This window comes from Puccinia triticina, chromosome 7A (genome assembly GCF_026914185.1).
Source record: "Puccinia triticina chromosome 7A, complete sequence".
Taxonomy (NCBI): Eukaryota; Fungi; Basidiomycota; class Pucciniomycetes; order Pucciniales; family Pucciniaceae; genus Puccinia; species Puccinia triticina.
The window spans coordinates 847,502-863,713 of record NC_070564.1 but is presented as its reverse complement, the minus strand read 5'-3'; the positions used below and the strand labels follow the sequence as shown (position 1 = coordinate 863,713).

Below are 16,212 nucleotides of genomic sequence, written 5' to 3'. Positions count from 1 at the left end.
TTTTCCCCCCTTGGGCTGGTGTACATGTGAGAGTAAGTAGACAACATCAGGCAAGTGGGATTTGTACGACGTAAAAGAAGAAAAAAAAACCCTCATTGAAGGTAGAAAACAATAGTAAACTTTGACTAGATCGGATAGGTTAGAAAAGGCCATCCAGGACAGATTTTAGCTTGGATCCCTGCTGGTTGGGAGCGGTGGGCAACTCTCTCTGTTTGAAATCCAAGGGTTTACCGGCCTTAGCGGCGGTTGACAACTCGGGATTCCTCTTGAGTTTCTTCGCGAGAATCTTCTGATTGGTTGCATTCTTTTCGACCATACCCAGATACCAATCCTGTGAGATCTTGCTCTCTTCCAGACTGTTTCGAACCAGCTGTTCCTTGATTCTTCGTTCGATAGCTATCTGGTCCGATAGATTGGTCCATTTGAATTTCGGCAAATAAGTTAATGTCCACAAATCGGAGTAGTATCGATCGCTTGGTTTTCCTCCTGCTCAAGTGTCGTCATGAAGCAGTAAAATAATCGATTTATCAGTATTCTCATCTCCTTCACGACCGTTCTTGATGGGTCGTAGATACGCTTGCTGGAAAGTTGTTTACGAACCGATTGGACGAGTGTTCAACATCTCAGCGGCCCTCCTCGCAACTTTTTTATCCATGAATTCAACCCATCCTTCTTTGAACAAGAAACTTTGATGTTTATCTTTTAACTTCTTCCTGATCTTGCCCTTCTTGTTAAACTTTCGTTTCGATTCCTCGGCTTTCTCGTCTCGGGCCAGATAGATTCTTCCGATCGCACCCCACTTGGAGAGCAGATGTTTCAGTTTACTCGGCCCCATGCCGGGTGGGATTCGAGATACGTAGACCAATCCAGTTCGGTCAACCTTTTGTCCGAACTTCTTGATTTCATTCAAGTCGATCACTTTTGATGCCGTTGTTGATTTCGGGAGCGTCTCTGAATTGTCCTCTAACTCGTCATTCTCGTCTCCCTCGACCTCGTTGTGATTATAATCGTCCTCCTCATTCTCCTTTTCAGTACTCTCGTCCGCCTGTTCCTCGTTTTCGTTGTTCCCGTCCATCCCATCCTCGTTTGCATTCAGTTCTTTCTTCTCAGGATTATCTGTAGCCAGGAGATCTGCGTTAAGTGGCTTTTGCGATTTCTCGGAGCTTTTGCGGGGGGGCGAAGAAGGACCAGCGACCTTCGATGGTCGTTTTCGTTTGCCCATGTTCGGTGTAGCGGGTTCTTGAGCGGAGTCCATGCAAGGGCCACGGAACCTTGGATACTGAGCCCGCACTATGTGCGCAGCGGGTAACCATAACTGATCGGGGGTGAAACTGTTTTTACCCGGTGCGGCCCCGTCCAGTGCGCCGCACGACTTCGGTGCTCTGACTTACAGCAATGTCAGAAAAGCTTGCGGGTTCGCGAGGCTGAAAATCCGACACACACACATTTTCATTTCAGCCCCCTGCCCTGTATGCCCTTCCAAATCTTCGATTTCTTCCCAATCCTTCCCTCTCAGCATCACCTCTCTCTCTCTCCCTCCCCCCTCCCCAACCACCATGCCCCCCGGACCTCCTCCCCCCTCCACGAAACCTAACCGAAACCTAACCTCCCCCCAACCGGTACCACCGCCTGTCCCGCCGGCCGCCCGGCGAACCGAATCCCCACCCGCCGACCACCCAGCAATAACCAACGACCGCGCCAGCAATATTGCCTACGCCCCCAGCGATACCCCATACCAGGTTTGTTCCCCATCCCCATCCATTTTTCCCTGTCGCCAAAAGCTGCTAACTCACCCAACTTTTGACCGCCGCTCCTCCCACAGGCCTATCACAAAGACCGTGTCCAATCAAGCCCAATCCATTCATCCAAAAAAATCATTGTGAGTTACTCCCTGTGATTCACCACATTTCTTCGCAGGCAGATGCTGATACATAGTTCTATTGGTCCTGAACACCAATTCAGCCAATGGCCAACAGATCAACGACCAACCACCAAGCAACTGATGATTTCTTCACCCTCACCTGCCGGGTTGGTGCCAAACGTGATCCGCCGGACTACACTCCCAACGGCACCGCAGAGGACGCACCCCAGGAATCTCAACTTGGCCCCTTGCAGGCGCCAGAGGGGCAATCTTGCAGGTTGTTCTATGAAGACTCCGATGGCGAAGATCTGGCAAGCCCCTCGATCGAAGCTTCCCACTCCGCCAATCAAAACCCTCCAGGCCCCCCTGATGGCGGGAATCCAAACGCTACTGCTGCAAATGCCCCGGGCCCGAGGCCCATCCAGATTCTCCACCACGTCTACATGCGGACCGCGGCCGGCCAGCTTGCCCAAGCCGCCAATGCAAGGAATCCTCCGGCAGCAGCAGCGAAGGAATGGGAACGAGTGCTTCCCAGGGGCACCGCGGTGCTCCTGACTGACATTGCAAATTCAAACTGGGCAAGATTCAAACTCGACGCCGTGGATGCCGTCAACAAAACGATTCCTCTCCTGGGGGCGCATCTCAAGAGCCTCGACGCCCAGGGCCTGCTACAATGGCAGGGGATAATAATGAAGCACGCGACATACAGTGCAAAATCGAACGCCATGATCACCACCGACGCCGACTTTGCGCCCTTCGTCTCTGCGGTGTTGGAGAACCCGCTCTCCAAAGTGCAGGTCAAGATAACGATGAATGACCCGCGTAGGGCTGCCCAAGAGCAACAGCAGGTGAGTTTCTTTCCCCTGATCATCCTGCTGGCTGGCCGTGATGGTATGCTGACGTTCAACATTCACAGGAGCGGGCACAACAAGATACCCTTGCCATGAGCTATGGCCCAGAAGACACTCGACTCGCGTTGGAACGAGCGCAGGCCCGCCTTGTGGTGAACGTAAGTACACTCCCCTGATTTCCCTCTCTTGCGTCCGCGGGCCGCCGACTGACGTGTGTTTTTCTCCTCAACCAGCCCAGGGCAGATGTAAATGCCGCAAGGAGGTTGAGCATCCTGACGGATTTGACCCGACACCTGATCGCCAAGTATGGGGGCAATGCGGAATCGCTTCGGATCCAGCACCCTCAGGACCCATCCAGGTCAATAAGGGTGAACCGGGAATGCCTGCACACCTGGAGCCGGGCCCTCCTCCACAATGCCCGCGGGGTAGACTTCGACAACCCACCACCTGGACCAGAATTTGTGGTCGAAAACGTCCGCGTTCACACCCTGGCCGACTTGGCTGCGCAACAATCAGCCCGCCTTGGCCGGCACAGACAAGATGGTCCTACCGGCAACTCTATCAGCCCCGCTCGCCCAGCCAATCCCTCCCCCCGCGGTCGCACCTCCGGCCCCGCTGTCGGCAATGCTCGTCCAAACCCGTCTTGCTCCCCAGATGGCTCCACGGCTTCCCCCCTGGCCAGCCGTGGGCCCATCCCGCACCCCGCTGCCGCCGCCCGCGTATTCCTCCCAGCCCCTGGAGATTGGGTCTTCTCTGCCCCGCGCATTACGTCCACTGGCCGAGTTATCCCTCCACGCCTCGTCTCCAACCCGTCCCCGACGGCGCCCGCCTCTGTCCCTGTGCAAGCCGCGGAGACGGCCACGGCGTTGGGACCCTCTCCGAATCAGTCGGATTCTCCCACCCCTGCAAACGGGGCACGTCACGGTGTGCAGATGGCCCGTGGACACGAATCAGACGAGCTGGAATCCTTACATCCCGAGGATTCCTCCTTCCGCACGGCTCCCAACACCCGTGCCCCCAGCCCCGCGGGGTCCGAAATTGAGGTGTTATCTGGTCCTCCGGCTGGCGAGCTTCGATCCCCGGCCCGCAAGATACTTCGCAGCCCCGCAGGTGATGGGATTGCTCATACAATCAGTCGCTTAAATTTTGGCAGGCCACGATCCCCGCCCTCTTCCTCCCCAACCCGCAAGCTACCGATGTCAAGATCGGACTCTTTGAGCTCGTGGATTAGCAAGAGCAGCCCGGAAGACAGGCTCCGCCTCAACGCCTTAGGGACCGCCCTGACGATTGAGGAGTTCCTCTCTTTGTGCAACTTTGACAAAGACGACCCCGTCCCCAGGGCGCTGATCAACCTGGCGCACATCCGACGATGGGATTACTTCCTTGATACAACCCCAGCGGATTTGCGATCCCTCAACTTCCCCTTGCCAATTGCCTCACAATTGATGAAGGGTGCGCAATGGTTGGTGGCCACTCACACTGAGTCCGCCACCAACCCAACGAATCCGCAAACTCCGGCCCCGTCAAGTTCCAGTGCCGCCCAAAGCAACATTGAATCCGCAACTGGACCGCCAGTGGCCTCTGGCTTGGGCTCCCCACCCAGCCCAAGCGAGGAACTCCCCTCCCCATCGCAGCCCGTCGACCCTGAGGAATCTCCCGCACAACCCATCATGGGCCCCTCCCCGGAAATCTGAGGACCAACCCCAGGACCGCCTAAGTAAATCCGGGTCCTGAACCCGGTGGTAAGTGGCACAGCCAGTGGCGTGTCTTTCTTTTCGTTTTCCCATTATCTGTCATATCCAAATGTCTTCCCCATGCTCCTGTCACATGCGGAGCAAGCACCCCCTCCCCCCCGCATAGCAATGCAATAGTCAGTTCTTCATGATTTGCGTGAGCTGCCCAAAAAAGGCTCTCTGTGAGCTCCCCAAAATGAGTCCCTGTGAGCTTCCACCTTCTTTTTCTTGCTGACAAGTCCTCCATTCTTGCAGCGCCCCGTGAGGACTTAGCGAAAAACCCCAAGAAGGTGCACGCTCACATCGCTAAGTCCTCCATTCTCGCGGCGCCCCGTGAGGACTTAGCAATGTGAGCGTGCACCTTCTTGGGTTTTTCGCGCTCACATTGCTAAGTCCTCTATGCTCGCGGCGCCCCCATGAGGACTTAGCAAAAACCCCCAAGAAGGTGCACGCTCACATCGCTAAGTCCTCAATTTTCGCGGCGCCCCCATGAGGACTTAGCGAAAAACCCCAAGAAGGTGTACGCTCACCTCGCTAAGTCCTGCATTCTCTCGGCGCCCCTGAGGACTTAGGGAAAAACCCCAAGAAGGTGTACGCTCACCTCGCTAAGTCCTCTATTCTCGCGGCGCCCGTGTGAGGACTTAGCCAAAAACACAAAAAAGGTGGATTCTCACCTCGCTAAGTCCTCTATTCTCGCGGCGGCCCCGTGAGGACTTAGCGGAAAAATACAAATCACAATCATTTTTAATCTCACATTGCACGTTCATTGCCAAAGCACTTGTGAGATAGGATTAAGAGGCAAAAGCCTATGAAACAAAAGAAGGAAAAAATGAGGGCCCCAAGCGCCCACAGAACCTCGGGCTCATCAAATTGCGTTGGGGACAGCCCCCGGGGCCCCATTGTCTTCCTCAGGTGCATTGATGATCGCTTCCCCTTGGGCCCCCGCCGAATACCCGCTGCCCAAGAATAGTCCTCTCATCAACGCTGGGGTCACAATTGTCGGCAAGAAGTCCTTGATGATCTCGGCGTCCGCAATAGTACCGGTCAATATCTGATGCCGTTTGATCTGAGACTTGAGGACGGAGAAAACTTTTTCAATCGGATTGAAATCGGGGGAATATGGTGGCAAGTAAATCAAGAGGATGTTGGCCGCTTCGCATATCTCTGCGATTCGACCGCCGTGGTGGATGCGTGCATTATCCATCACGAGAATACTGTTTCGACCGGGGAATGGGTTCATTTCCGGAACCTGCGGGCGCCAGCCGTGTCAGTGCGGGGGCGGGCAACATAAGAGTTACAGGCCGCTTACCAATACCTCCTCAATGAAGTACTCCATATCAATGCGGCGCATCGTTCCTTCTTGAGCAATGGTTGCGAGCAACCCATCCAACGAGACAGCAGGCAGCACTGAGATTCTAGGAGCTCGGAGGGGCCTGGAGAGCCTAGAAGTGCGCCGGCCACGAAGCGCCCATGCACGGTCCCGAGAGTGTGTCCCAAGGGAGACCCCGCACTCATCTGATAACATAGCAAAACAGGGCAAACGGCATCAGCTATTCACCGGTCTGGTGAAACAACAAGCAGCCCCACAGCACTGACCAACAAATACCAGGTATTCCGGGGGGTACATCCCAATGTGGTCGGTATAGGCCGCGCGATGCCCCTCAGACGGATCAGGGTGTACAGTCCTTGCTACCTTCTTCGTCAGAAGAAGGCGCCTGGTTAATTCCTGGTGAATCGTGCTGATGGGGTGGCGAGTGCCGGTCATAGCTTCAATATGCCTCTGGATCTCGTCAAGATACAAAGTGGGCTCCGCGGCGAGGGCGTCCAGCACAAATTCGGCCTCCTCACGGGTGAAGGCCAAAGGACGGCCCCGATCCTCGTAGAGAGCGGGATCTCGGACCACATCACGCGTCTGGCGATACAAATCGTTCCACCGTCGGAGCGAGTCGGGTGAGACCTTCTGAAATAACGTCTTGTTGATCTGGTCGAGTGACAAGCCCCGCGAGGCCATTCGGACCACAATGAATTTGACGTCTCGGGCGTATCTGACATAAACCATGACTGGGGAGGTGATGTCAGCGCTGGGGGCAGTGAGGGGTGCGGGGGAGGTGACTCACTGGCCTTAATCCGCTTGAATGGGTATTCAAAAAGAATGTTGTTGGTCTGCAGTTGTCGGGGTTAGTTAGCAGCTTTTTGGCGACAGGGAAAAATGGATGGGGATGGGGAACAAACCTGGTATGGGGTATCGCTGGGGGCGTAGGCAATATTGCTGGCGCGGTCGTCGGTTATTGCTGGGTGGTCGGCGGGTGGGGATTTGGTTCGCCGGGCGGCCGGCGGGACAGGCGGTGGTACCGGTTGGGGGGAGGTTAGGTTTCGGTTAGGTTTCGTGGAGGGGGGAGGAGGTCCGGGGGGCATGGTGGTTGGGGAGGGGGGAGGGAGAGAGGGAAGGATTGGGAAGAAATCGAAGATTTGGAAGGGCATACAGGGCAGGGGGCTGAAATGAAAATGTGTGTGTGTCGGATTTTCAGCCTCGCGAACCCGCAAGCTTTTCTGACATTGCTGTACAGCAATGCCAGAAAAGCTTGCCAAATTTTGTGGCTGAAATGATTTCTGCATTTCAGCCACAGGCCTGTACAGCTTCACTGTACAGGCAGACAAACCCCGTTCGGGCAGCTGGTTTTGCTTGACATGGGTGCCGGGCCGGGCGAGGAGCGAGGGGGGCAGGGGCAGCGAAGGGCCGGAACAAAGTAAAATCACTCCAGGAATCCAATGGTGGGGCCCTCAAGGCCCCAAAGTGGAAAACAAAGAAACTAGGTTTTTTCTTCTAATGGCATTCCTGACGTACAGGAGCCATACATACAGGCTTTGAGGCTGAAATCAGCGGTCCAAAAGCTGGCCGCAAGCTTTCCTGGCATTGCTGTACACCACGGCTCCACTTGTAAAGTGCGTCGCGCGGCGGGCGGACCCTCCCGTCAGATTTGGATTGGGCCGTCCTGGCAGGACGTCGAGCAGCCCTTCGGGTCGGCCCGACCCTGCCCGACCACCCGTCGGCTGTTCCTCCCGACAGGGAGGGCAGGCCGACCTCGTCCGACCGTGCCGACTCGCGAGGCAGCATGGTCGGCTTGTCTGATAGGTCCGGCCAACCCATCTGCCCAGCGGGTCAGCATGGTCAGCCGGCCCTCGAGGTTGTCAACAGGTCGGCTGCCCCCGGAAATGAGCCGACCTTACCAACAAGTCAGGTCAGAAACTCACTTGAAAAAGTGAGATTCCTGAGACCACCAGTACGATCTGCCAAGCGTGCTCGCAGATCTTAGATAGAAGAGAAAGAAAAAGAAAAAAAAAAAAGTCGGACTTCACACCATTTGCTCTTCATGATAAGTAGAGAATGCGGTATATGTTGGTGACTAAGATGTATGCTGATATGAATATTGTTGTTATTGCAGTGGTTGGAAGCAATTGCACCAGTGAGAAATCAATCTCCAGAGTGTATGGTGCAGTTGCCGGATCAACCCTCCCTTTGGATGATTTTTGCTGCTTGGATCTCATCATGACCCTGGGCCCCACGGCCAACGTCTGGGTAATCCCAGCTTGAAGCCCAACATCCGGGTAGGATTTGTGGCCTAGCCGCCGTCAGGGGCAGCCCAACCTTCCCAATGTCCGCCGTGCAAAGTTTAACTGCAGGGGCGGAGAGGAGGTGGCCGACGTCAGGCCGGACGTCCGCCCACCATCCAACTGCACCCGTGGTGTACACCAGGGTTTGCAGTTGACACAGCAACAACACAAAGAACTGCACCAGCGCAACCTCCCCAACGCCACCAAAGAACTTTGGTGGCTGACCTGATGTCTCTACACGGGAGGCCTTCAGAGCCGCAGTCGGCATATCTTCTGATGCTGGCCTTGTGTCAACGTCTGACATTGGTATTTCTTTTGCGTAAGGCCTGCACAGTGCCAGTGCATTGGCATATCATTTGCGCAGGCCTTGCACAATGGAAGTGCATTGGCACATTCTTGACGCAAGCCCGGTGTGGTAGACGCTCTAGTTCTGGATGGAAAAATTCAAAAATTTCTAGTTTACATATGTAGTGTTACATTACACCATCTAGTGATACACACACTCCCTTCAGCTCACATACACAGTTTTAAAAAACTGCATGTATATAGCTTACATACTACCCTTTTACATATATATGTGTGTATATATGCGGCTACGTAGCAACCAGCCAGCCTCAGATGTGACTGTGTAGCAACCACAAGCCACATTAATAAAGCGGCATAGTAACCATGGGGCTGTGCAAGTCATTTAAGCAGACTACACAGCAGTACAGGAAGCTGTGCAGGTCACTTGAGAAGACTCCATAGCAACCAGAGGGCTGTGTAAGCCACACTTGTAACTAGATCACCAGCTAAATTTGCTCATGTATACACTGCCACACTGTACATAGCTGTATTTGCACAGCATTTGTAAAGGCACACCAGCCAAAACCCCTCATGTACATAGACCACCAGCATAAATGCCTCACATTTTTCTATATAAGGAGGGGCTCTCTCTTCCTTTTCCCCGGCATCCAATGAAGGAGATCATTCCTCCCACAAGATTCAAATAAATTGTCACCCTCACACTCTCCGCCACATAATAAAATACTAGCTTTATATCTTGCAATACACAGTCCATTGTGAGCCACTTGTGAGAAAAGTATTCAACTACACTAGACCACTGTCTTCTTGCTTCCAGCCTAGCTGGGGGTGTTGTCAGTCTTTGTCTTTCAGAGAAGCAGGGGTTTCCCCACACATACTTCTCTAAATTCAGCCATAAGAGGTGCAAACCGTTTTTGGAGTCTCACAACTGGTGTCCCAACAGTGGCATAGTTAGTTGAATATTTTCTTCAAGCATAAATTGGTATTATCAGTTGTGATATTATTGTTACTTTGAAAACCAGACTTCCATTACAAAAAACCTTGTATTTTTTGAAAGATCATTGAATTACAAAAAAGAGTAACTCTAAAAACATATAAAATTAGATAAATTTGGATATACTAAAAGCTTTTGTAGTACTCTCTAGACAAACCATTTGTTTCAGGCTAGCTATTCCTTTGCAGTGAGTACTGGGGAATAAGCTAGATTTTATATTATTTAAGGATAAATCAGATCTGCCCTGGTTAAAGAGGACCAGAGACTATCAGTTTATTATATTTTTTGATCATTAGGATCTTTGATATTGTCTAGCAGTCTACATCAACTTCTATTATAAACCAAATATTTTTTTTATATATATTTTTTACAGGAACCTCTTATTTTAAAGAAAAATGTCTTATACTATACCAGGAGATTTGGATGGAAGTATGGCAGACCAAGGAAACACTAGTATGACAATATAGCAGCCACATTTTATGCAGACTAACAAACATAGAAGTACATCAGTACCTGGAAAGGCAAGAGGAACAGCTTTTGCGTCAGGATCCAGAGCACCTTCAACCTTGGCTGCAGACATGGCAGAAAGATTATTCAAGACAATAACACCCACAAGATATCGCATAAAACCCCAGACACAAACTGAACTCAAAACACCGGAAATAAGTCAACCCAACATTACACATGAAAAGAAGACAAAAGTCGTCAAGATTGAGAATGACACCCTCAAATTTGAAGGAGAAAAGTTAAAAACTTTCTTATCACGTTACAAGAGGACAGCAGAAGCATGTGGTGCCAGCGACTGGGACATGGTGATGCAAATTGACAAGTTTGTGGTGGGCGAGGAACTCAAAGAAGAACTGGAAAACCTGGACGGCTACGTTGAGCGTGATTGGGAACAGCTGAAGGAAGTTTGGGGAGACTTTTACGTCCAAATTAAGTATACCATACATGACCTCCGCACCCTGTCTGAAGAACTTGCCAAGGAAGGAGGATTAAAAGACTCACACGAATACAGGGAATTTGTTTCAAAATTCATGATGATTGTGAAATACCTTGTGACAAATGAACATATTACCTCACAAAAAGATGTAGTCTATTTGTTTCTGGCAGCCTTCTCCACAGAATCACAAACAAACATCAAGCGAGAATTAATCAAGGGAAACAAGATCACATACAGGAAGGACGGTTACTGCAAACCACCAGAGCTTAAGGATCTCATCAACTTCAGTGAAATGGAAATGAAGGCTGGGTCCCAGGACACATTTGGATACGGAGGCACCTTTACTGAAGCTAATCGTGTAATGCAAAAATCACTAGATGCAAAGAAAGGATCTGAGCAAGGCAAAATCCTCCGTCAGAAGATGATTTCAGAGAACCCTGCTGGTGCTCTGGAAGAAAAGGTTGAAGATATTGCCAAGGGTATCCTATCTCTATCCCTGGAACTGGAGAAAATTCCAACAACTGCTGGCAGAGAATTCAATCGCGATGCGGGACCACTGCCAGCATAATTGGGTGGGTTGAGGTTATCCCAGTTAAACTGGGATGAAATCAATCAATTTAAACTTGGTTGATCTCAACTGATGAAATATAAATCCAAGGTACCCCCCTTGGATTTATATTTCATTGGTCAAGATCAACCCATTTTAAATTGGTTGAGTGCATCCCAGTTAAACTGGGATGACTTCATCCCAGCCAAATATGCTGGCAGTGGACCATCCGGAAAAGCCTTATATGAATCTAGGTCTCCCATTTGCTATTACTGTAGCAAAGAAGGGCACACTATGAAAAAAACTCGAGAAACTGCTGCCAGTTGACATGCAGCATACTCGAGTCAAATGCCCATTTATACAAGGCTCATACCAATGAATCCCAGGGTGGTAAACCCTGGAATTCCTGCACATTGCTCAACTGAACTCTGGTGCAGTGCACAATACTGAGGCACACCAAGCTGAGTCTGAGCTATGTATATATATGTATATATATATATATATATATATATATATATATAACACAACCTACTCTGAGCTGAATGCTCAGCTTTATTAAACCTTCCTGGTCAACAAGCCCACAGATTTTATGTAGACTGGGAGGGATCCCTCTCAGTCAACATGATGAAAGGGTACACACCCTGCTCGATGACCGGCACAGTCCGGTCATCAAGCGGGTACACATACTCACTCAATGACCGGCACACGCCAGTCATTGAGCGGGTATGTGTATCCGCTCGATGACCGGCACAGTCCGGTCACCAAGCGGGTAAACATACCCGCTTGATGGCCGGCATATGCCAGTCATTGAGCGGATACACATACCCGCTCGATGACCGGCACACGCCAGTCATCGAGCAAGTACACATACCCGCTGGATGACCGGCACACACCGGTCATCGAGTGGGTCTTATCCCACTCGATGACCAGCAAACACCGGTCATCGAGTGGGTCTGATCCCACTCGATGACCGGCACACACCGACCGTTCTTCGAGATGGTACACTCAATGACCGGCACACATGTTTGCCGGTCATTGAGAGGGATAAGGCCCTCTCAATGACTTGCTTGTGCCAGTCATCAAGCGAGTATGTGCCGCTCGATGACTGGCATGTGCCGTTCATCGAGCGGGTATGTGTACCCGCTCGATGACTCGCGTTTGCCGGTCATCGAGGGGGATAAGACCCTCCCAATGACTGGCGTGTGCCGGTCATCGAGTGGGATCAGACCCACTCAATGAGCGGTGTTTGCTGGTCATCGAGTGGGATAAGACCCACTCAATGACCGGTGTGTGCCGGTCATTGAGTGGGATCAGACCCACTCGATGATTGGTGTGTGCTGGTCATCAAGTGGGATAAGACCCACTCGATGACCGGTGTGTGCCGGTCATCGAGTGGGATCAGACCCACTCATTGACCGGTGTGTGTCGGACATCGAGTGGTATTAGACCCATTTGATGACCTGAACACACCAGTCATTGAATGGGTCTAATTCCACTCGATTCCGGCGACTTTCAATGTATGTAGGGCCCTTGTCCAGGAGGGATTCCTCTTGGACAACCGGTGCATGAAGCAGTTGTCCAGGAGGTATCCCTCCCGGGCGACTGATATATGAAGTAGTCGTCCGGGAGGGATCCTAGTCGTCCGGGAGGGATCCCTCCCGGGCGACTGGTGTATGAAGGAGTCGTCCGGGAGGAATTGCCTCCCGGTGTGGTGCTCCATTCCAAACCATAAGTAGTGTTTCATTGCTTTTCTTTACATACATTCATCATTACATTTCCCATTTCCCCCATAACCCTTCACAAATACTTCATTATTATTGCATATTCAGATTCTACGCCAAATTTCACCTATAGTCACTCATACATAGTACCCCCTTATCTTCAATGGTTCAGTAGTTATATAAGGATATAAGACTTACAGACAACCTACATTCTTCATTAGTTACAATACTCATTTCATTAGTAACCTACTTGAATCATTACAGTAAATTCCTTTTACATATTTATTCTCACATACTAAACCCTTTACATACATTTCTCATTATGTACTATGCCTATTGTACACATTACATCATTGGATCTGTGCTTACCTCTTTCAGTAGTGCTCATCATTACAAGTAGTTACTATGTTCTCATCACTCTTCCCCATTAGTACATTCTTTTATTCCCATAACCAGCATTCCCCTTTCAGCATTGCTCATCATTACATACTGTTACTATGTTCACATCACTCTTCCTCATTTGTACAACCTTCATTCTCATAGCCAGAACTCCTTATTGTCTGTGCTCATCCTTCCTTCATATAAGAACTGTCTTTCCCCCCTCACTTGTACCTTATGTAGAAGTTATAGATAATTTTAGATACAGAAATTATAAAGTGCCCATTCTCATCAACCCCTTGCCATTAAACCTTGCCATTGCATTCCCCTCTCTCATCACTCCTCCAAACTCTCTTACCCTCAGTAGTCAGTAGTTAAAGCTCATAGTACTAGCTCCTAAGATCAAGCAGAAATCAGCCACACCTTTTTCTTCTTTTTCTTAGTGTTACTCTCATCCCCTCAGCATTAGTCAGGAAGGCAGCCTCATCAGCACCCTTGCATAGCTTACATTAGTACTAGTGTTGCTATCCATTTCCCTTCCAAGCTCTATTCTCCCCCTTGAGTAGTTCCACAAGTGGTGTCCCAACAGTGGCCTTTCTATACTTCAGATATCTTCAGCTCTAGTAACACTCTTACCATCAGCTACATACTACTTTTACCTACACATCCTCATACTCCTTTCTTTATAAATCAACCTCCTGCTTTTAGAATCAACTTCAAACAACAATAACACTATCAGCATCTCCATTATCAACCTTCAACACTCTTCAGGTTTAGATTCAACTTACCTGTTTCAATCATGTCTGCCCAAGGATCCCCCAACACCAATGTTGCTCCCAGTCTTTACCCTCCAGTGGATCCATCCAGTAATGCTGCAGTTCAGGACTCCACCACTTCCAATGCTGGTCAGACTCAGGTACCTCCTACTGGTCCAAGTTACCAACCTTCTTCTACTGGTCCAGGTCCACAGGCTTCTTCCAATGCTCCAGATCCTCAGGTTCCTTCTACTCCACAAGTCAACTCCAGTTCTTACAGACCTCCATTTGGACCTCAGACTTCTGGTATTCCTAGATACATAGGATATAGAGATACCAATCAGCCTTCAGAAGATTCAGAAGATTTAGAGGCACCTCCACCCCGCTTTCCCAGGTTCCAGAGCCAAAGGTACGACTCAACACACTCCACCAGGTCCAACACTCACTTTTTAAATAAGGAACCAGCTATGCCTAGGTATCAGGATCCTGTCAGCAGAGGAGTAAAGATCAAACCCATGGACAAGGAGCTCTTCTTTGATGGAACCAACATGCCTGTGGAGAAATTCATTAGAAGGTATGAAAGTGCTGGAAGAGATGATGGTGCTAACTCTAAGGAACTGGCTGGACAAATCATTGCTTTTATCAAAGGGTTGGACCTTAAGGATGAAGTGGAAGACATGTCAGGCCATGAAAACTTGGATTGGGAAACCCTGAAGAAACAGTTACTCACCAGATTTGGAACCTCTCAGCCATTGGTCAGATATACCAGGGAGGATCTCAGGAAACTAGTCTACAAATCAGCTCAGGATGGAGGAATCAGCACCTTGGAAACCTTCAACACATTCAGAAACAAGTTTGAAACCATCACTCACTACTTGGTAAGAATGGGGTACAGTACCAGCCTGGAGGAATTTAGACACCTTCTTTTGGAAACTCTTCACAAGGATCTGGATCAAAGGGTTACTAGGAGCTTGATGAAGGACAATCAAATGCTAGCCTCAAAGGATGGAGGTGATATCTTGCCAGACACTGAAACTCTTCTTACCTACATTCACCAGGAAGTTTACTCAAGATCAGTGGTCAACAGAAGGACTGAATGGAGGGCAGAAGAGAAATTCACTTTGGACAACTCACCTAGGACCTCCAAACCCACACCTGCTACTCAGGGAGCTGCCCCTACTGCTTCTACTTCTCTGGACAAACAAGTGGAACTCCTTACCAAACAACTTGCATCTCTCACTGCTGGCAAAGGACTACCTCCCCACATGGACAAACCTGCTAGGACCTGGCCATTCAAATGTTATTATTGTCACCAGGAAACCCATGGAACCAACAGCTGCTCTCAACTTTCCCAGGACATGTCTAGTGGTGCTGTTATCAAGGATGGAAGAGATTACAAACTTCCAGACAAATCAGTTATTCCATGGATTCCAAGCAGGCCAATCAGAACCCCAGTGGAAGAGTACTCTAAAACTAAGCTCACATCTTCTTTTGGCCAATTAGAGGAGGAACCAGCCTATTATCAAGCCCATAGTTATGAAGCAGACCTTGGAAAGAGGACCAGAAACAATTCTAAGGATCAGGATGAGGAGGAAACAGCCAAGTCAGACAAAAGGATCAGGAAGGAGAAACAGGACCTAATGGACATGGATACAGAGGAATTACTTCACATGGCCCAGCCCCCCACTCTTAGTGCTTCCAAATCCCCTGCTTCTAAAGGCTCCCCTCAAGTCAGATTCCAGGATAAGGACAAGGATTCAACCACTGCACCTAAGGACAAACCAGTTAAGAAGACCTATTTGGAAAAGACCTTGGCCAAGGAATACCCAGGAATTGAAGAAGAAGTGGCTAGTAGGATGTTGACTGCAGGAAAGATAGAGTTGGCCTTTGGAGAAATCTTTGCTATATCACCAGGAGTTACTGACTGTATCAGGAAGAAGATCACCAACAGAAGAGTCCCATTAGATGGTGTCAAATCAGCAAACTTCACAGACATGGAGGATGAAGAAGAACCAGCACAGGAGTCACCCACTACTCACTATTCCTGTCCTTTTGGGTACATCACCATCACTATTGGAGGAGAGAAACATCAAGCACTCTTGGATACTGGCTCTATGGTCAACATTATTCCTGAAACTCTTGCACATAAACTTGGATTAGTACTCACTGCTAAATCTATGAAGCTCAAAGGAATTGGAGGTCACCTTACTGATATACCTGGAATTGCTGAAGATGTGGAGGTAACCATTGGGAAAGTAGTCAGGACAGTTCATTTCTGGGTAGCCAAAGGACCAGTTCAGATGATTATTGGAAAGCCTTTCTTGATGGATGTCTCAGCTAACATCAACTACAATGGAGCCAGAGGAGAAGCACTTTCAATCATGGATTCAGCTGGTCAGACTTTTTTGGTTCCAATCATACTCCCCAGTAATCAGAAGTGGGAAACCAGCATACCTTCCAATTCTGGACTGGTAAATTTTTTAGATTAAGACCAGGTTTTCAGTTCCCCTCTCT

General features: G+C 49.7%; 2 protein-coding genes across 2 annotated transcripts; one reads left to right on the top strand and one right to left on the bottom strand.

Moving 5' to 3' along the window:
- Positions 1-139: 139 nt before the first annotated feature.
- PtA15_7A102 (uncharacterized protein) lies at positions 140-1,222 on the bottom strand (the record flags this gene model as incomplete). The annotated part of the gene is made up of 2 exons (XM_053170674.1): positions 140-486; positions 601-1,222. 2 exons carry the CDS (start codon positions 1,220-1,222, stop codon positions 140-142), a joined length of 969 nt encoding a protein of 322 aa, XP_053021931.1.
- Positions 1,223-1,965: 743 nt separating this feature from the next.
- PtA15_7A101 (uncharacterized protein) lies at positions 1,966-4,406 on the top strand (the record flags this gene model as incomplete). The annotated part of the gene is made up of 3 exons (XM_053170673.1): positions 1,966-2,269; positions 3,292-3,636; positions 4,288-4,406. The coding sequence occupies 3 exons, from the start codon at positions 1,966-1,968 to the stop codon at positions 4,404-4,406; spliced, it is 768 nt and encodes a 255-aa protein (XP_053021930.1).
- Positions 4,407-16,212: the final 11,806 nt, after the last annotated feature.